General features: G+C 50.7%; 2 protein-coding genes across 3 annotated transcripts in view; both read left to right on the top strand.

Moving 5' to 3' along the window:
- The first annotated feature begins 154 nt into the window (after positions 1-154).
- Positions 155-12354, top strand: KLF16 (KLF transcription factor 16). The gene is made up of 2 exons (XM_080989291.1): positions 155-575; positions 7663-12354. The coding sequence occupies exons 1-2, from the start codon at positions 305-307 to the stop codon at positions 7944-7946; spliced, it is 555 nt and encodes a 184-aa protein (XP_080845417.1). The 5' UTR covers positions 155-304; the 3' UTR covers positions 7947-12354.
- A 1922-nt stretch (positions 12355-14276) lies between these two features.
- REXO1 (RNA exonuclease 1 homolog) overlaps positions 14277-21700 on the top strand; it is a 38148-nt gene continuing 30724 nt past the window's right edge. The window contains exon 1 of one of the 2 annotated variants that reach the window (XM_080988748.1): positions 14277-14670. In XM_080988748.1, the coding sequence (XP_080844874.1) occupies positions 14292-14670 (379 nt within the window). In that variant the 5' untranslated portion in view covers positions 14277-14291. Of the gene's footprint in view, positions 14671-17146; positions 17259-21700 lie in introns of those variants that run through there. The other variant, XM_080988749.1, reaches the window with a different exon arrangement.

Below are 21700 nucleotides of genomic sequence, written 5' to 3'. Positions count from 1 at the left end.
TCCACCCTCTGCGCGCTCCTCCCTCCGACGGCACCCAGGGGTGGAGACTGGCAGGGTAGGAGGGTCAAACCGTCGCAGCCTCAATTGCCCTCGCCCCTGGCGCGTGCACGAGCGCGAGCGCGCGCGCCGCCCAGCCTGGGCGGGGACGGTCGCCGGCGTCCCTCCCCTCCTGCCGTCTCTCCACGTTGCGCCAGGGGCGAGGCGGAGCGGCGGCGGCGGCGGCGGCGCGCAGCCTGTCCATCCGAGGAGGAGGCGAGGAGCCGCCTGGACGGCTTTTTTGGGGAGAGAGGAAGGCGGTGCCATCATGTCGGGCTTGGATTACCTGGCCGCCGAGTGCCTCGTTTCCATCTCCACCGGAGCCCTGTTACACCCGGCCGCCGGAGCCAAGGAGGAGCGCGGGGCGCGCCCCATCGTCGCGGCCCCGCCGGAGGCGGCGGGGGAAGCCCTGGGAGTAACCCCCGACGGCGCAGGCAACCTCTCCGGCGCGGCCAAGAGGCACCGATGCCCGTTCCAGGGCTGCGCAAAAATCTACGGCAAATCTTCCCATCTGAAGGCGCATCTCCGGACGCACACGGGTAAGGGCCGCCCCCCCCCCAGCCCGGGGACAGTCTCTCCCCCCCCCCAACTCCATCTTACACCCCAGGGGGCCGAGGGGGTCTTTGCCCCCCCCTTCATAACATATCCCCAAAAGTGGATAGGCATTCGAACGCGCGCCATGTGATGGATTATGCGGGTTTACTGGGGGCCCCCGATATTTCGTTCAAGGTGGCACCCCCGGAACCCCGAGGCCCCCCTCCCCTCCGGCCGGTTCCCGCCTCGCTTTCCCTCCCCCGCCCCACCCCCGTGGCCTCCACCCACGTGGGGAGACCGCGCCTCGCTCGCTGGCTCTGGGCGGTGTCGACGCACGCGTTTCCTGGATTTGGGCTCGGGTGATTACGCAGCCCACCCACGTCGCGATAGAGACCTCTGCGCCGGTCTCTCTTGCCCGCCCTTACAAGGTGCCGCCGGGGAGCGCCTCCGCCGCCTTACCCCCCCCCCCACGCCCCCGCGCGTGGGCTGAGCGATCCCGGCCCCACGTGCTCCGAAAGCGAAAGCGCGCACGAAGAGCGTAGAGGGTGGGATGCGGAGACTCTCCAGAGTGGGCGGCTTGGGTTTATATCTGTCTCGTATCCTATCGATATGTCTCTTGAGGACCAAAATCCCAGGTTCGGTCGAGCCTCCGGGGCCAGGCGCAGTCTACCTCGGCCGCCGGAGAACAAGCAAACAAGCGTGTTTGTTTGTTTGACTGATCCGGTAGGGCTTTCGCTTGCCAAAGACGGGAGGAGGCGCCGGGTTCTGCTTTACGTCCCTGCCCAGGGGCGTAAGTGGGTGGGGTGGGGGGCTAATCAATACAAATCTGAGGTTCTGCTTCGCCCCCCTCCACCCACCCCAACAAAAGCCTGCCCCGCCCTAGCAAAAATCCTGGCTACGCCCGTGTCCCTGCTCCCTAATTTGAAGAAAAACCTTATGGAAATCTTTTCCCGGCTTCAAATCTCGCCCACTTCTTGTTTGGCAAATGTCTTGCCATGTGGGGCGGAGGGTGTGGCCGGCCTAGGGTGGCCTGATTTGGGAGGGGGGCGGGTGGGAGGGACCTGCTGTGTGGAAATTTCAATTTGGGGAGGGGTTTGGCTGTGGCTTGGTTTCTTGGCTCTCCACCCAGACCTGCTGGGCAAACACAACCATTTACAAACCCGCCCCCCCACCAAAAAAAAAAAAAAACCATCAGAAAGTAAACACCTTAAGAGAGTGGGTGGGAAGGTTGTGGCGAAGTGGGATGGGCACAAAACGGGCAAAGATTGCTTTTGCCAGCCCTGGAGAGACCGGTTACCAACCGAAAACCTGGCCTTTTACAGGAATTTGCAGGCGAGCGAGAGGGAAAATGGCAGTGTGTCCAATTCCGATTTTGTATGAAAAGGGGCGGAACTGTTCGCTGCTAGAAAAGTATGTGGCTTCCCTGGTTCGGATTCTGGACATTTGCACCATGCCAGCAATGTGCTGAGTTAAAAAACTCAGATACAGTGGTACCTCGGGTTAAGTACTTAATTCGTTCTGGAGGTCCGTTCTTAACCTGAAACTGTTCTTAACCTGAAGCACCACTTTAGCTAATGGGGCCTCCTGTGGCTGCCGTGCCGCCGGAGCAAGATTTCTGTTCTCATCCTGAAGCAAAGTTCTTAACCCGAGGTACTATTTCTGGGTTGTGGAGTCTGTAACCTGAAGCGTATGTAACCTGAAGCGTATGTAACCCGAGGTACCACTGTATAGCAGCTAATCGCCAAACGGCGTCTTAAACCAAGGTTACTGTCACCACAACAGAATGTCTGCGTCTTTGTTTTGGCCGTGTGACTTATTACTATAATAATCGTTATTCATTTCTATACTGCGTTTTATTAACAAAGAACAAATCTCGAAGCGGTTTACAACACATTAAAACGCCAAACAAAACCTGGAATAAATAAAAAAACCTCAAGCTTCACAGAGACTTATTTCTTTTCTTTTTTTTCCAAAAAATTTTTTATTGGTTTCCACAACATTATAAACAAACAAACAAACACATAAGACAAACAAACATAAATCATAGCCTTATTGAAAATTACACTTATTAACATTGTTAAGTGACTTCCTCGCATCCCCTTGGTTGAATTCCATTGCATATCCTTTTAACGGTTTTCCAAATCACGGAGACTTATTTCGGATCCTTCTCTATAAGTGAGATTTCGCTTTCCCCATATTTATGGACCTGCTTAATTTAGAGAGCTGCCCACAGCAGAAGGTCTCTAGGAAGGCAGTGTGGTGTATTGGTTACAGCGTCGGGCTAGGATCTGGGAGATGAGGGTTCGAATCCCCGCTGCATCCAGAAACTCACTGGGTGACCTTGGACCCTGGGCCGAGAGAGCAAGGGCCAGGAAACCCATTTTTTCTGCCTGGGCCACATTCCCCAGTTGACAACCCTTTTAGGGGCTGTGGGGAAGGGGTGTGTGTGGAGATACTGCAACAAATATAAGTTTGCCTGTGGACAAAAGGCTACACAAAGAGCCAGGGGTTTCATTACATGAGCAAACACAAGCTCGCTTTCCCCTCTGATCAAGAAAGAGGCTTTATTACAGTCTGCTCCCCACCAAAATGATATTCAGAAGCTCAAAAGGCAACCCTCCCTTCACCGTAACCAAAATGAAGAGCGGCAAGGATTTTTGCACACAAAAAACCCACACCCCACCCCACTCCTGGATTCCGAAGTTCTTGCTTTCCAGGTAGACTGCTCCTTCTCAGGAAGCCCAATATATGAAGATAAACCCGCCATCACACCTATCGCCTTGGTGGAACGTAAACTGGTGTTTGTTTATTTCTCCGAAGAACTCGCTGCTTCGGAACGCTGAATTGGTTTAGTGTCCTGATACACAAATCCAATTCTTTTTCTTTTCTTCCAAAAATTTTATTAGTTTTCACAATATTATAAACAAATAAACAAACACACATAAATCATAGCCTTATTGAAAGTTGTTAACTTTGTAAAGTGACTTCCTCGCTTCCCTTTGGTTGAATTTCATTGCAAGGCCTTTTAACGGTTTTCCAAATCCCAGTTTTTATGAAATTTAACTTAAACATTAACATTCTTATATCTTCACCTTATGGAATTAAACATATAAATTCATCACTTAACATAAATAAAACCCTAAGCCCATTAAGTATCTGCAAGCTATTTTCAGTTAGTTTAACTTAACAAATTTAACTAAATAGTCATTAAATTTATTCCATTCTTCCTGATACTCCTCCTCCTTCTGGTCGCGGACTCTTCCGGTTAGGTCGGCTAGCTCCAAAAAATCCATCATCTTCATCTGCCATTCTTCTATTGTTGGTAATTCTTGGGTTTTCCACTTTTTAGCTAACAAAATACGATCAGCGGTTGTGGCATACAAAAATAATTTAACAAATCCAATTCTTGGCACATATACGCAGAGAGAGAGAGCTCTCAACAAGCTTGGAACAGATAGTTCCTTCGATGGAGAGCTGTTAGTGGTGGTTTCACGGTGTGTTTTAAAGTCCCCATCTTGCAAAGGCACAAGCCAGCCTCAAAAAGCTTTGCCGAGAAAAACAAAGCGTCAGGGCTGCATCTGGGTAAACAGACGCTCCAAAAGGAGAGAGGAGAGGAAAAACCCAAACCCCACGGTATGCAGACTTTTGCTTGTGCAATCCTGACATCTGCCTGCTTGGCTTAGCTTTCCTCCCACGAAGAGATTAAGGGCAGCGAACTCTCATGGGCATAAGCTAGGTTGCAAAGACATCTGCGGCGGCACGCTCCTTTGGCAGAGCAGAGCCCAGTTAATCTAAGTCAACGTTCTAGTCCTCGTGCGGCCCAAATAAGGACTGGTTTACAGTGTGGTGCCTTGGTTCTCAAACTTAGTCCGTTCCAAAACCAAAGCGTTCCAAAACCAAGGCACGCTTTCCCACAGAAAGGAATTCAAAACGGATTGATCCGTTCCAGACTTTTGAAAACAACCCCTAAAACAGCAATTTGACACGAATTTTACTACCTAACGAGACCGATGATCCGTAAAATGAAAGCAGTAATCAATGTACCGTACTATAAAATAAATCAGACAGTATTGTAGATGATAAAAATTGAAATGGATTTTTTTTCCTTACCTGCACTGATGGTGGTCATTGTTTGGATTTTATCCATTTCCTCAGCCACACGATCAATCCATCAGTAGCTGAACTGGGTTCCACACAGTCACGAAAACAAATTAACCGAAAAGGCCTCAAAAACAAAAACGCAAAATAAAGAGCAAAAACAAAAGCGCCAAACTTAATCCGTTCCGGAAATCTACTGGGCCTAGGCCGTTTAGGGCTTGAAAGGTCAGCCCCAACACTTTTGAATTGTGTTCGGAAATGTCCTGGGAGCCAGTGTAGGTCTTTCAGGACCGGTGTTATATGGTCTCCACTCCCAGTCACCAGTCTAGCTGCCGCATTCTGGATTAATTGCATTTTCCAGATCACCTTCAAAGGCAGCCCCACGGAGAGTGCATTGCAGTAGTCCAAGCGGGAGATAACCAGAGCATGCACCACTCTGGCCAGACAGTCTGCGGGCAGGGAGGGTTTCATCCTGCGTACTAGATGGAGCTGGTAAACAGCTGCCCTGGACACAGAATTGACCTGCGCCTCCATGGACAGCTGTGAGTCCAAAATGACCCCCAGGCTGCACACCTATTCCTTCAGGGGCACAGTGACCCCATTCAGGACCAGGGAATCCCCCACACCCTCCTGTCCCCCCAAAACAGTCCTTCTGTCTTGTCAGGATTCAACCTCAATCTGTTAGCCGCCACCCATCCTCCAAGAGTCAAAATTTATGTCTGTATGTTTAGTTTGTATGTTTGTTTTCTTTTCTTTTTTGTAATCTTAAATTGAGAGGTGTATGTTGTTGTTGTTTAGTCATTTAGTCGTGTCCGCCTCTTGGTGACCCCCTGGACCAGAGCACACCAGGCACTCCTGTCTTCCACTGCCTCCCACGGTTTGGTCAAACTCATGCTGGTAGCTTCCAGAACACTGTCCAACCATCTCGTCCTCTGTCGTCCCCTTCTCCTTGGGCCCTCCATCTTTCCCAACATCAGGGTCTTTTCCAGGGAGTCTTCTCTTCTCCTGAGGAGGCCAAAGTCTTGGAGCCTCAGCTTCAGGATCTGTCCTTCCAGTGAGCCCTCAGGGCTGATTTCCTTCCGAATGGAGAGGTTTGATCTTCTTGCAGTCCATGGGACTCTCAAGAGTCTCCTCCAGCACCAGAATTCAAAAGCATCCATTCTTCGGTGATCAGCCTTCTTTATGGTCCAGCTCTCACTTCCATACATCACTACTGGGAAAACCATAGCTTTAACTATACAGTGGCACCTCGGATTACATACGCTTCAGGTTACAGACTCCGCTAACCCAGAAATAGTACCTTGGGTTAAGAACTTTACTTCAGGATGAGAACAGAAATCGTGCTCCGGCGGCGCGGCACAGGAGGAGGCCCCATTAGCTAAAGTGGTGCTTCAGGTTAAGAACAGTTTCAGGTTAAGAACGGACCTCCAGAACGAATTAAGTACGTAACCAGAGGTACCACTGTACGGACCTTTGTTGGCAAGGCGTATGTATCTATGTATGTATGAGGTGTATGTATCTATGTAGAATAAGTTTGTTTCATGTTCTGGTTTGTGTTTGCAAGTCTTGCATTTATCAATAAAAGTTTTAAATAAATAAATAAATAAGGAATAAATCGTATCCACCCTGTTACTCCAGCTTACCGTGAATGACAACACGATTCACGGTAGCGGGTGCGGTTATGAGATTAGAGGTCGGCTGGCAAGCTCTACGGTATGTGGCCTTGAAGACGAAGCTCTGGCTATGGCTCAAGCTTTGTTTTAAACCAGTGGGTATTGCCCCCTTGATATTGAGGGACGATTTCCAATCATCGTGGGAAAGGGAGGTCATTAATGAGGTTCAGTCCTGCGGATTGTCTCTCCTTTACTTCGAGTCTATGATGTACAATCAAGCTAGAGCTGTGATCTCCCGGAGACTGAGTGACATTGCCAGACAAGAGGACATAGCCCAGGTAAAACCAGGGATGTTCCTAGGGGACCAGATTTATCGGACCATACCAGCCCCCTACCTTGCAGAAATCCACTATGTGGAATACCATAGACTTCTTACAGCGGCTAGATTAAATGTCCTTGACTCTGCGATATTGTGGGGAAGGTACAGGGGAGTACCATACGCCCAGAGAACCTGTCATTGTGCCATGGGGGTGGTGGAGTCCACCGAACACATTCTCTTGACTTGCCCTTCTTATGCAGAGCTTAGACAAAATTTTATAGACCCACTCCTATGTCAGTTCAGCTTCCTACCCGGAGAAAACCAGGTTTTACACTTGCTGAATAACTCCACTAGAGCTATACCTTCCCTGGTGGCCAAATTTCTTTTCTTAGCCTTTAAGCGTCGCAAGACTATAATTGACTGTATTGATGTGGGGCTATCTGTTTAGCCCATATTAGTGTTGGCTAAGTTTTAAAATCTTCCTGGATGTTTTTAACTGTGTACAGTGGTGCCTCGCAAGACGAAAAGAATCCGTTCCGCGAGTCTCTTCGTCTTGCGGGTTTTTTCGTCTTGCGAAGCAAGCCCATTAGAGGTTTAGCGGCTTAGCGCTACAGTATTAGCGGCTTAGCCGGCTTAAAGATCAGCTGATAAGCGGCTTAACGATCAGCTGATAAGCGGCTTAAAGATCAGCTGATAAGCGGCTTAGCATCAGCTGATAAGCGGCTTAAAGATCAGCTGATAAGCGGATTAGCATCAGCTGTTAAGCTTAAAGATCAGCTGATAAGCGGCTTAGCCATCAGCTGATAAGCGGTTTAGCGGCTTGGGAAAAAGGGGGGGAAAGGAAAAAAACCCCGCAGGAACTCGCAAGACATTTTCGTCTTGCGAAGCAAGCACATAGGAAATTCGTTTTGCGAAGCTTTCGTCTAGCTGGTTTTCCGTCTTGCGAGGCATTCGTCTTGCGGGGCACCACTGTATTGACAAAATGTACTTTTTTCTGACTGACGGTCGAATAAAAAGGATGATGATGATGATTCGCGCTTTGCTTTTCTCTCTGCGTTGCAGGCGAACGCCCGTTCCCTTGCGGTTGGCCCTCCTGCCAGAAGCGATTCGCCCGTTCCGACGAGCTGGCCCGCCACCTGCGCACCCACACCGGCGAGAAGCGCTTCGCCTGCCCGCTCTGCGAGAAGCGCTTCATGCGCAGCGACCACCTCACCAAGCACGCCCGCCGCCACCCGGCTTTCCGCCCGGATATGGTCCGGAGACCCGAGTGCCACAGCGCCTCTCCCAGTGACTCTGCCGCAAGCAGCTTGGCTGGAAGCCCCGCCCACGACAGCCCCGCCCCCTGAAATGGCCCCGCTGCTACCCACGATGCTTTGCTGGCCCGCCAGGGACCCTCCGCTGGGCGAAGGGGGCCTGTTCCCGGTTGCCAATTTGGGAGCCTCCAGGGAGCGAAGGTCGCCGCTGGCGATTGGAGGAACCGTTCCAGGCAACTTGCTTCGGTCCATTCGATCGCAACTGTCCACCTTCCCCTGCCCCACGCCTGCCGGGGTTTTTCTGGCATCTAGGGTCCCCTCGCAGCCCCTTTGCCTCGGTTTCCCAACGCAAAGGGACGTTCTGGTTTGGGTGTCTCAGATCGTCCCACCCTGCCGTTCCCTATCACTTTCTGGAAAAGTCTGGATTCTCGGCCCCCTTCCCTGGCTCCCCAGTACTCAGGAAAGGATGGGGAAATTAGTCTAGAACGCGCCAAACCTTTCTTCGGCCAGACGGATGGTTTTAGGAAGCTCATTTATATGGTACAATGGGACAGAGATGTCCGAATTGCACATCACCCGGATCTGGTAACCAAAGGTAGACTGCCTCTTGCTGGGGAGGAACGATTGCGGTGAACAGATGACTCCAGGATGCTTAGTAAACAGGGTACGGTATAGTCTGAGCTAATCCGGCGTCATTTGTTCCCGGAACCTGGTCACCAGAGGTATATTCCCCCCTAAATAATATATTCCTTGCTGTCACGGCTGCCTGCAATTAATCGGAACCCAGCCTTAAAAGGGAAAACAAATACCGTATTTTTCGCTCTCTAAGACGCACCAGACCACAAGACACACCTAGTTTTTGGAGGAGGAAAACAAGAAAAAAAAAAAATTCTGAATCTCCAAAGCCAGAACAGCAAGAGGGATCACTGCGCAGTGAAAGGCTTGCTGTTCTGGCTTCTGGGATAGCTGCGCAGCCTGCATTCGCTCCATAAGAAGCACACACAGGAGGGGAAAAGTGAGTCTTAGAGAGCAAAAAATACGGTACGTTTGTGTGTGCTGCACAGAGAGTTGAGGAATGCGTCTTCCTAGCACAGGGATGGGGATGCCTGTATCCTTCCGGGGGCCGGACACCAGCGGCCAGCATGCCCAGTGGGCGGAGGACATGACCATTGGAGTCCAATAGCATCCAAAAGACCCCAGTTTGGGAAACCGCTCTCCTCGCGGTCTGCATCAGAGGCCTGTTTGATTTGCATATCTGTCAATCCTATTCCCTGGGACTTAGCTGCGCATTGCTAGTGGGTACCCTATCCCTAAAATTTGTAAATAATCCCTTCCCCCCAAACCGGGTCCAAATTTTAATATCTGTACATAGAAAATGGAGGACCTGTTTTTATGGGTGTGGCTGTTCTTGTTATTTTTATATCGATATATATATAAACAGTGTAATTTATTTTATTTTTAAATGTAGAATCTGCATCGGTCGGGGGGGGGGATGTTGAACTGGGAGGGGGAAGAAGGCTTAAGGATTTTATCCTCCTCCTCCTCTCTTGCAAACCTGCCTTACAGCCAAGCGGTGGAGCTGGGAATCGCTTTGCCCGCAATCATGAGGATTAAGAACTTGCTTCGGTTTCCGGGGAAGCTGCGCTGCTCGGTGGGCAGCGCTGAGCTAGGTAGACTGCGGAGCCGGCAAGAAGCAGAAGTCTGTGTCGCCCAGAATTTGGGTCCCCGGCTGTTTCTGAACTACAACTCCCATCATGCTTGGTTAGCAGGACCAGGGATGATGGGTTTTGTAGTCCCCAAAAAACCCAACCACACCAGAGCCTGGGCGAGTTTTTGCGAGGGATGTTGGGTACGTTTCAAAGCACTTCCCCCCCCCTTCTTCCCCAGCCGAGCTGTATTTCAGGGTGTGGATAAAGAGAAATAGATATATGTGTGTGTTTTTAACGTGAGTTTCGGTGCCTTGGTGCTTCCAGAGAGCTGGATCGCGGCCTTGAAGGCACCTCTTCCTTCTTCCTTGGTTAAATGCATTTGTGAGGCTTGCTCGCAGGGTGCAGGTATCCCCTCAGCGCAGGAGGGCGGGGTGTTTTGTTTTTTTAATTTGCCAAGCTGGCAATAGCCATATCTGCGATTGCTCAGTCTACGGGTTGGTGCTGGGCAGACCTCGACACCTGTGCGGTGTCGCTGCCTGCCTTGGTTGCGAAGTTGCCTTGCGTCTTCCCTCGGAAAATGCCGTAGAGTCGGAGGAGCAAGTCACGGCGAGCGGCCGCTTTTCCCGCTTCCTCTTGCTTTTCGAGGCTCCCATTTTCACCCCGTCGGATCCGGACTTCCGTCCAGGGTCCTTTGGGAAACCAGAGAAGGGACGTGCGCTTGCACTTTGGGGAGAAAAGCGACGTCTCTGTGCCGGCGCTGGATGATGGGGCAGAGAGTCTGCAAGCCGGTGGAGCGACGTTCGAACGCTTTGTGCAAAACCCCAAGCGCAATCCGGGCTTTGCGCAAAACCCCAAGCGGAATCCGTGCCCCATAAAGCTAGGCCAAGCTCACGGAGCCTTTGAGCCCGGAAAATACTGTGGAACTACAGTTCCCATCATCCCTGGCAGCAGAGGCTGATGGGAGTTGTAGTTCGGCAACACCTGGCACGCCAAAGGTTCCTTGTCCCCAAACTAGATAAACCTCAATGCTTCAGGTCTAGCGATTTAGGCCCTTCCGGGATACTTCCCGGCCTCCATGAGGCCCTGGATTCGAACTCAAGACCTGAAGATGCAGGCTGGGAAGCGCAAGGCATTTTGGGAAGCACACCAGCTGACGAGCAGCTGGAAGCTTTGCCTGCTCAGCTGGGATAATCTTCGTTCCTCCCCCCATCTTAAAATTTCCTGAGTTCTCAGGGACTAATAAGGGAACCATAATTCCCGTGGCCCCCCCCCCCCAAATTCCTGTTATCTGGGGAAATTATATATTTATGATCTCCCTTCCCTCCTCCCTTTGTAATTAAGCAAGAGATATTTTTTAAACGAAAGCAAGTAGATTTATTTATTTTTGGTTAAAAAGAATAGCGTGCGAATTAACGGGAAGCTGCGCGTCGGTTGAGTGTTCAGGGTTGGTTTGGTCTGTTTGCAATGCGGATTAGAATCGCAGTGCAGGTTTTAAGGGGGGGAAATGTTGGTTTTGGTCGGAGGCGCGACGTATTTTTTCCATTACAGCCAAGAAATCAGCACCCACCTGGCGATTTCCACGCGCTGACAGGAGGCTGACTGTGTCCAAAGTCCTAATCCATCCATCTATCCATCTACCGTATTTTTCGCTCTATAAGACGCACCAGACCACAAGATGCACCTAGTTTTTGGAGGAGGAAAACAAGAAAAAGAATATTCTGAATCTCAGAAGCCAGAACAGCAAGAGGGATCGCTGCGCAGCAAAAGCAGCAATCCCTCTTGCTGTTCTGGCTTCTGGGATAGCTGCGCAGCCTGCATTCGCTCCATAAGACGCACACACGTTTCCCCTTACTTTTTAGGAGGGAAAAAGTGAGTCTTATAGAGCAAAAAATACGGTATGTTTATTATGAGAAACAGCGAACACAAATGCCTTCATCGCATTTTCTTTCTAAGGATCTTCTTTGCGTTCTTGTCGGTCAACCCTGCAGATCTTAAAAGGGTTTTGTGGACAGTTCTGTCGGTTCGGAAAACAGGAGCTGGTGAAAGCTAAAACTATTTAATTAAAACTTTTTAGTTTATTATAAGACAAACAAAAAAGCAACAACCCCCAAACCTGAGGTTGCATTCCTTAAAGCCTCTTATTACCCCATTGAATGAAATAGGATTTCTCCCCCTGCGTAGCTGTGGCTGCGTTTGCACTAGTAACATTGAACTGGCCGGTGTTTTTAAAAGTAGGGTTATGTGACCCCAGGCTGCTTCTGAGAAAACGTGAGGAGTTCTTCGACTGCCCTAAATCTTGAGATATCTTCCCCCTCTGAGACCCACACAAAGCCCCATGGCTGTCGTTTTTCTCCCTTGCAAAGCACAAGGTGCCGAAGGAGGAAGTTGGGGGAGAATGCCAATCTTTCAAAGTTCCTTTCTCGTCTCTATGGGGCTTTTTCGAGGCTCTGACTAATCCAACCGGGTCTTTTCTCAAGATCCGTTGGAAACGGAAGAGTTGGGTGTGCGTGCACTTTGTATTTCTGTCTTGGCAGGCAGGGGAGAGACATGGCCAGAAGGTCTGGCCACCCGCTCAGCAGCCGAAAATTTGCCAAAACAGCTGGCAAACCCTGCCGTACGACTTGTGCAAATGGTGGATTACGCAATGTATTTATTTGACAACGTGTTCCCTTCTCCTGGTCTGAAAAAAACCCGTGCATCGTGGTGGGGATGGGGGTGAACGATTTGAGATATTGTCAATATCCCACGCACCCTTTTCCCCTGTTGTTTTTTAAGAAGCACTGAAGCTCGTATGTGTGCGCGTGTGTGTTTTGGGTGTGCCGCTTGAAAAATAAAAACGACAAACTGCTTTACTCGTGTGTCTTGTGTGCTGTTTGTGAAATAGATTTTCTGCATGCTATCATAAATGGCTTGCCGTGTCTTAAGAAGGGCTTCCTTGCTGGTCCGTGTGTTTGGGACGGCGGCTTTGTTTTTAAGAACATCAGAATTTTCTCGGAGAATGGGGAGAGTTGGAGGGCTCCCCAAAGGACATCCAAACCAACCCCCTTTTGGTGTGGGAATCACAGCAGTTCACCGCAAGACTGATCTGGGGTGGGAAAGGGGACTCTTTGTTATGGATTACAGTGGTACCTCGGGTTAAGTACTTAATTCGTTCCGGAGGTCCGTTCTTAACCTGAAACTGTTCTTAACTTGAAGAAACACTTTAGCTAATGTCGCCTCCTGCCGCCGCGCCGCCGGAGCACGATTTCTGTTCTCTTCCTGAAGCAAAGTTCTTAACCCGAGGTACTATTTCTTGGTTAGCGGAATCTGTAACCTGAAGCATATGTAACCCGAGGTACCACTGTACTGTTTTTATAAGCTATCTGCCAAGTTATTTAGGAAGAGGATTGAAGAAGACATGTTGTGCATAACACACACACCCCAAGTGTAGAAAATGCCAAAGGATGTCTCTGCCTTGCTGATATTTGACCTCTTCTTCTTCTTTGGCGATCCCTCGTAGCCGAGTAAAATTGTCTTCCATGAACACGGTTTTCACAGTGAGTCCGTAAGTGACTGAGGAGGCCAATTCTGGATCCACACGTCCTTCCACAGTGGGGACATTGGTTACCGGACGGGAGTTGATCCTGGTGAGGGTTTGCCAAGCGTGCCTTCCTCTTAGCACATTTCTCCCTTGCGTCCTGAGTTCGAGTGTCTTCAAAGCCCACGACACCTTTGGTCAAGGCTGTTCTCCAACTGGAGCGCTCTCAGGCCAGTGTTTCCCAGTTGTCGGTGTTCATACTACATTTTTTAAGATTTTCCTTGAGAGAGTCTTTAAACCTCTTTTGTTGACCACCAGCATTACGCTTCCCATTTTTAAGTTCGGAATAGAGGAGTCGCTTTGGAAGACAATAATTGGGCATCCGCACAACATGACCAGCAAGCAACCATCACAGTTAACCGACGTGTGGATTCATTTAATAATGGAAGAAACACAACCTTCTGCGAATAGGGTTGGAGATCTATAAAAATGATGCAGCGTGGAATTAAATGTAAATAAATAAAACCTTCGTGGAGGGAGAGACCAGCACTTTGCTCTGTAATAATGAGCCACTTTTGACGTGCTCAGAGGCTCTCGGCGCACGGGAACAGGCCCTGCCTTTGATCATACCCAACTTCCAACCCAACACTGCCAAGTTTTGACTATTTGCTTTAGTTTTGCTGCCAACACTTCTCCATGTTCCCTGCAGCAGGGCTCCTGTGCCTACTGTTCCAGTGAGAAAAATGCAATAGATGTCCCCCTATTGTGCATCTTTTTTTTGCGAGGTGAGAGAGGAGGAAAGACACTCAAGACAGGTCGTACTTTTGTAAAAAAATTAATAAAAAAAGTTAAAAAATGCAGTTTTAAGGGCAGAGGAGCCTTTTCTGGGGGGAAAAGTTGGCAGCCAAGAGACTTTTGCTCAGTTCCTTTTTTTCCCCTTTCTCCCCGACTTCCTTCTTTAAATCCCCCTTTCCTCTTTCATACCCGTTCCCCTCTGGCCGTGATTTTACCCCATTTCCCCTTCCTTATTCCAACTTTCCAACAGGCACCTCCTTAGCCACCTCATGTCGTGGAAAGACACTAAAGTGGGCGTTGAAGGACCCTTCTGGCAACGAGCATGCGCTTTGGGGCAACTCTACATCCTCTCGGCCTTTTGCCCTTAGCTAACATGGCGCCGCAGCACGCGAAGCCTCCACCCTTTATGGTTTAAGGAGCATGCGCAGTGGCTGCCCTCCCTCTCCCTGTCCCCGCAACCAGACGGCTTCAATCAAGATGGCCGCCCCCTCGGGGCGCATGCGCGTTGTTGCCCCTCTCGAGCTCCTCCTCTCTTGTCTTGCGAGGGGAAGGCGTGGCTTCCGGCCCGCGCGGCGCAGGCGCGTTGCGGCGCGGCGAAGCCCCCGGCCTTGCCCTCAGCCAAGATGGCGGCGGCCTGACAGAAGAAGAAAGAGCCGGCGGTTGGCCTCGTCCCTTCTCCCCTCATGCCCCGCCGGGATGCTCCGCTCGAGCGGCTTCCTGCGAGGCGTCGACTGCCCCTTCGGCACCGCCTGCCACAGGCCCTACTGCCACCTCCGACACCCGCCGGGCCCGCAGCAGGGCCAGGCCAGGCCCCCCCCGGCCAGGAGCAGCAGGAGGCCCTCCGCCTCGGCGGCAGGTGACGGCGCTCTGCCTATGCTCAGGGGCCAGGCGAGGGGGAGGGGGAGGGAGGGAGCCCCGCCCGCCCGCAGGAGGGAGGGGAAGGCGCTCTGTGTATGCTCAGGGGCCAGTCGAGGGGGAGGGAGGGAGGGAGGGAGGGAGTCACGCCTGCCCTTAGGGGGGGAGGGGAAGGCACTCTGCGTATGCTCAGGGGCCAGGCGAGGGGGAGGGGGAGGGAGGGGGGGAGGGGGAGGGAGGGAGGGAGGGAGCCACGCCCGCCCTCAGGAGGGAGGGGAAGGCGCTCTGCGTATGCTCAGGGGCCAGTCGAGGGGGAGGGAGGGGGGGAGGGAGCCACGCCCGCCCTCAGGAGGGAGGGGAAGGCGCTCTGCCTATGCTCAGGGGCCAGGCGAGGGGGAGGGGGGAAGGGAGGGAGGGAGCCACGCCTGCCCTTAGGGGGGGAGGGGAAGGCGCTCTGCGTATGCTCAGGGGCCAGTCGAGGGGGAGGGGGGAAGGGAGGGAGGGAGCCACGCCTGCCCTTAGGGGGGGAGGGGAAGGCGCTCTGCGTATGCTCAGGGGCCAGTCGAGGGGGAGGGGGAGGGAGGGAGCCACGCCCGCCCTCAGGAGGGAGGGGAAGGCGCTCTGCCTATGCTCAGGGGCCAGTCGAGGGGGAGGGAGGGAGGGAGCCACGCCCGCCCTCAGGGGGAAGGCACTCTGCGTATGCTCAGGAGCCAGTCGAGGGGGAGGGAGGGAGGGAGCCACGCCCGCCCGCCCTCAGGAGGGAGGGCGCTCTGCGTATGCTCAGGGGCCGGGAGGGAGGGGGGAGGGGGAAGGGAGCCACGCCCGCCCGCAGGAGGGAGGCGCTCTGCGTATGCTCAGGAGCCAGTCGAGGGGGAGGGGGGGAAGGGAGCCAAGCCCACCCTCAGGAGGGAGGGGAAGGCGCTCTGCGTATGCTCAGGGGCCGGGAGGGAGGGGGGAGGGGGAAGGGAGTCACGCCCGCCCTCAGGAGGGAGGGCGCTCTGTGTATGCTCAGGGGCTCCTGCGCTCCCGTCTATCTATAGGTATATAGGTATAGAGCGCTCTGCGTATCCTCAGGCGCCAGTCGAGAGGGAGGTAGGGAGGGGGGAAGGGCCCCACGCCCGCCCTCAGGGGGAAGGCGCTCTGCGTATGCTCAGGAGCCAGTCGAGGGGGAGGGGGGAAGGGAGCCACGCCTGCCCTTAGGGGGGGAGGCGAAGGCACTCTGCGTATGCTCCGGGGCTCCTGTGCTCCCATATATCTATAGGTATATAGGTGTAGAGCGCTCTGCATATGCTCAGGGGCAGGGAGGGAGGGGGGAAGGGAGCCACGCCCGCCCTCAGGAGGGAGGGCACTCTGCCTATTCTCAGGGGCTCCTGCGCTCCTGTCTATCTATAGGTATATAGATATAGAGCGCTCTGCGTATGCTCAGGGGTGAGTCGAGAGGAAGGGCACTCTGCCTATGCTCAGGGGTTCCTGCGCTCCCATCTATCTGTCTGTCTGTCTATCTATCTATATATCATTATCTTTCTATCTATCTGTCTATTGTGCTCTGCGTATGCTCAGGGGCTCTGGCACTCCTATCTATCTGTCTTATCTATACTGTAACTAGATATATCAATATATCTTTCTATCTATCTGTCTATTGTGTTCTGTTGTATGCTCAGAGGTACGTCGAGAGGGAGGGAGGGAGGGAGTGAGGCGAGGGAAGGAAACCCCACCCTGCATCAGAGGAGGGGAAGGCACTCTGCATATGCTCAGGGACTCTTGTACTTCTATCTATCTATATATCACTAGGCATATCTGTATATCATTATCTTTCTATCTGTCTGTCTATTGTGCTCTGTGTATGCTCAGGGCCTCTGGCACTCCTGTCTATCTATGTATGTATCTATCTACAGCATAACTAGATACTTCTATATATTGTTATCTATATCTATCTGCCTATCTATCTATCGTGCTCTGTGTAAGCTCAGGGGCTCTTGCACTCCTATCTTTGTATCTATCTTATCTATAACTAGATATTTCAATATTTCTATCTTTATCTGTCTATTGTGCTCTGTGTATGCTCAGGGGCTCTTGCGCTCCCCTCTATCTATAATGAGGTATATTCTATGCGTACGCAAGGGTACGCATACCCCCTGAACATTTTGTGAATCTAAGTTTGGCCTCATTGAGGGGCGGTATTTCAATACGAGTAGGAATATGAGAGTACCCCTAAACATTTTTTTAAAAGAAAAAAAAAGCACTGGCCTTGGCAAATGAATAAGCTTAACGCTTTCAGTTAGGGAATCTCCCAATCTGAAAAAGGTGGGGGGGGGCTTCATGTTTTACCTGCACTGTGGGGTCTCTGGAGGCTCGTGGGAAAGTTAAACATCAGAAAACCTAAAAGAGGGCAGTGTCTCTTTAAAAGCCATGCGAGTCTGCGAAACTGGGACCTGTGACCAGTTTCCTCCACCCTCTGATATATCTCTGCTGCCACAGGAGTTAGGGCAGTCATGACTGCCGACGTCCTCGCCTGCAAAGGAGACGTTAAAATAAGAGTTGAAAGCATGAACAAATACCTCCGTTCCTTGCTAACGCACGAGAGCCCAGGTAAAATATTTTTTTTTAAAAAAAAGATGGAATCCTGCTATCCTTGGTGTTCTTTCTTTGGGGTGCCAGGTAAAAAAAGATTGCTATTATTGGCCGCTCTCTGGAGGTGAGGCACGCTATCTTCCAGGCGAATAGCCTACAATGCGGCTGGTGAATTTGTATGTAGGCTGTGTAACCCTTCGCTCTCTGCTACTTACCTGTGAAGCATTCTTGAAATCCTTTGTTTTCATCTAAGCTTTCCTGTGCTATATATCTAGATCTATATATCTATATCTATATCTGTATCTATATCATCTATATCTATATCTAATCTATATCATCTATATCTATATATATATATCTATATCTATATCATTTATATCTATATCTATATATCTATATCATCTATATCTATATCTATATATCTATATCTATCTATCTATCTATATATATATAGCTGTTGTTGTTTAGTCGTGTCCGCCTCTTCGTGACCCCCTGGACCAGAGCACGCCAGGCATTCCTGTCTTCCACTGTCTCCCGCAGTTTGGTCAAACTCATGCTGGTAGCTTCAAGAACACTGTCCCACCATCTCATCCCCTTCTCCTTGCGCCCTCCATCTTTCCCAACATCAGGTTCTTTTCCAGGGAGTCTTCTCTTCGCATGAGGTGGCCAAAGTCTTGGAGCCTCAGCTTCAGGATCTGTCCTTCCAGTGAGCACTCAGGGCTGATTTCCTTCAGAATGGATATGTTTGATCTTCTTGCAGTCCATGGGACTCTCCAGAGTCTCCTCCAGCACCAGAATTCAAAAGCATCAATTCTTCGGCGATCAGCCTTCTTTATGGTCCAGCGCATTGGGTCAAATACATGCCCACAGAGAGGGTTTTAAACTGGTGGGGGTAGACTGCATTTGATAATTAATCCAGTGTTGACTTAAATCTCCTGGAGGTGTGTTTTTTATTTAAAGTACTGAATGTTTAATGTTCCCTACTCTTAACGGCTGGATTAAGTAGCAATTGCATTGTGAAGTGCAATTTTTCACGCTGTTGGGGTCAACTTGGACCCTTGATACCTGGAAAGAGTATTCTCACCCCCCCCCAGTTCATTTTACCTGGGTCTTAAGTGACCTTTGATCCTTACATAGTGTAATCATCAAAATTTAAAAAAAAAAATTGGGGGTGTGTGCTCGAAACACCATTGAAAAATCAATCCCTTTGTTCGAAGGGGAACCAACGGGAAAGAAAAGCATAGGAATTGTCCTAAAACTATTGGTTTCTTCTTCCGTGGCTCCCTCCCTCAATTTGGTTTTGGACGGGTTACTTTTAAGAGCACGACAACCTGCCTTAAACCATATCGAAATAACAGAGCAGGGAAGCTCGTTCTGTCGGGAGCCGTGTCTTTGCAGGGTCTAGGGCAGAGATCGGGGTCCCTGAGTCATGTGGAAGATAACTTAGTGTGCAAAGCATTGCTTGCAAAGTACCGTATTTTTTGCTCTATAAGACTCACTTTTTCCCTCCTGGAAAGTAAGGGGAACTGTGTGTGCGTCTTATGGAGCGAATGCAGGCTGCGCAGCTATCCCAGAAGCCAGAACAGCGAGAGGGATTGATGCTTTCGCTGCGCAGCGATCCCTCTTGCTGTTCTGGCTTCTGAGATCCAGAATATTTTTTTTTCTTGTTTTCCTCCTCCAAAAACTAGGTGCATCTTGTGGTCTGGTGCGTCTTAGAGAGCGGAAAATATGGTATGTGTTGGTATTATCATGCTGTTTCCTTGAAGGCTTATGTAGGAAGCTTCCTGGTCAGGCTGTTCATCTATTGTCGCCTGTGCTAACTGACAGAACCTCCAAGGTTATTAATATTAAATTTGTATACTACCCTATACCGGCCGGTCTCACAAAAAGGAGCTTTTTTCCCCTACCCAGAGATGCTGGGAATTGAACCCAGAACCTTCTGCACGCTGTCCCACTGAGCTACAGGCTTTCGCCTAAAGAAATGGCTTCTTTAAATATGAATATCGGAAGGTGACTTACGCCACTGATCATCCGGATTAGTGTTGTCTACACGGACTGGCAGCTGCTGTCCAGGTTTTCAGGCAGGGAGTCTGTCCCTGGAGAATCCAGGATTTGAACCTGGCACTTATTTTATTTTAATTTTTTGCGTGGAGAGTGTGTGCTCTTCCCACCAAGCTATTTTTCCTGAATCACCTGTATATGTTGCGCTTTTAACCTGCTGAAGAGGCAGCCTTGAATTACCCAAGTCACGAAGAAAGGTGGGAGAGGAAATTAGCAAACGGCCTTTGCAGTTATCTGTTTCACCGTCTTGCTGGGACGAAGCCGCTGTTCTCCATGTCCTTCATTAGAAAGAAGAGCTTCGTTTTTGTTTTGCTTTTAATTGCCCTTAAATAGGGTGCTGAAATGACTCAGAGCGTTGCGTGGGGGAATTGGCAAATTTTCAAACATCCGTTGCCCGCGATGGTCTCTCCCTGCTAATTATAAGACAAGTTGGGTTAAGCTTTGAACTGCAGGTGTCCAGAAACTCATCGCCTCATTTCTGTCTTTTCTTTCGAGACAAATTTCACAGGGGTGAAACTCTGTTTTGTATGTAAAGGGGGGGGGGCGGAGGTCAAAATAGTCTTTCAGTTCCATTTTTCAGTAATGTTTCCTGAGCTGCTGCAACTTATGATGGTCCCTGACCCCCCCTTTGCAAGATTCAGCGCTGGCCAACACCTCCCACCCCCCAATGTTGCTAGACTGCAAGTCCCACAATTCCTGACCATTGGCCGTGTGGGCTGATGGGAATTGGGAGTCCAAGCATCATCGGGGGGGGGGGGGATAGAAGTTTTCCCTGACCCTCATCTCAGGACAGGAGCACCTCTTGTAAACAGAGGCATCCTCGCGTCTTCTTAGCTTGTTTCCTGATACTCAAGAAAGGAGATTCCGACGAAACATTAGGAAGAGCTTTCTGGCGGCAAGAGTGGAACGGGCTGCTTCGGAAAGTTGGAGGTTTTTAAGCTGCCCGTCACAGGATGCTTCAGCTGTGATCCTGGCATTTTGGGGGGTTCAGCTGGATGGCCCCTGGGAGGCCCCTTTCGCCTCTGCAATTCTGTGAGATCAGAGATGGGGAACCTGTGGCTTTGGGATCGAGTCCGGCAAGCTCTAAAAGGCAGCACAGCAGCGTGGGGAGATCATCTGCGCTACCCTGGCAAAGACACACTCCTTTTCAAAACCTCGAACGCATTTGACATTTCTGTTAGTTCTCGATGAAGAGCCGTTTCCAGGAATAGGTTGACTCCGCAAGTTTGGCCGGAGTGGCTTGTGGTGGCGGGAGATTTATATCTCTTCGTTTCTGGAGTGGCTTCTGTAAGCGAGCTTCACGGAAAGTGGGCTTATCTCTGCTCTTCAGGCGACCGGCTTAAGAAACTGATTAAAAAACAGAGCCTTCTTGGGCAATAGTTCCTTTCCTAGAAGTCTTTGTATTGGGCAATTGTTCTGAAAAGCCTTTCCCCGCCACTTCTAGTTTGGCTAAGGCAAGGTAGTACTTCAGTTTCCTCCTTTTGGTCCCTTTTTCTCAGAGATTATGTCTGCCTAGCTAAGGCAGGGAGGTTATTTCCAGCTAGCAACAGTCCCCACAAAATGGGGGGAGTAGCTGTGATGGGCTCATCGGTAATACCCTGCCAGAACTCTCACCCTCTGGTCCAATACCATCTGTATTATATTGCTCTGAAAAACCAATAAAAACATGTGTTCGTGCTCTGCTTTTTAAATTAAAAGATACATAATCTGTACTGGCTTGACAGCAGTCGCTCTCCGGCAGTCTTTGAAATTTGCCAGGCCCCAGGCTCATTTTGAACCTGGCTATTGGCCACTTGACCACGCGGGTGGCGCTGTGGGTTAAACCACAGAGCCTATGACTTGCTGATCAGAAGGTCGGCGGCTCGAATCCCCGCAATGACGGGGTGAGCTCCCGTTGCTTGATCCCTGCTCCTGCCCACCTAGCAGTTCGAAAGCACGTCAAAGGTGCAAGTAGATAAACAGATACCGCTCTGGTGGGAAGGTAAACGGCGTTTCCATGCGCTGCTCTGGTTCGCCAGAAGCGGCTTAGTCATGCTGGCCACATGACCCGGAAGCTGTACGCCGGCTCCCTCGGCCAGTAAAGCGAGATGAGCGCCGCAACCCCAGAGTCGGCCACGACTGGACCTAATGGTCCCTTTACCTTTACCTTTTATGGGCCAATTGCAACCAAGTGAAGATGCCTGGGGATCGTTGGATCGTGACTGTTTTCACACACTAACGCCTCATCCTGCAGAATTCTGCCAGTTATATTTTACTTGCACAATCGGAATGAATCTCAGGAACCAAAATGCTTTTTCTGGGCAGCCTGAGCAGGAGCAGCGAACGGCGTTATAGCAAATTGTTGTCGCTTGTCTTCGTTTCCTCCCTGCTGACAGTTGTGCGGAATATCCCTACGTTAG

Source organism: Podarcis pityusensis (assembly GCF_964106645.2).
Source record: "Podarcis pityusensis genome assembly, chromosome: 18".
Lineage (NCBI taxonomy): Eukaryota > Metazoa > Chordata > Lepidosauria > Squamata > Lacertidae > Podarcis > Podarcis pityusensis.
Note: the sequence above shows the minus strand (reverse complement) of the source record. Positions and strands in the feature narration are given on the sequence as shown.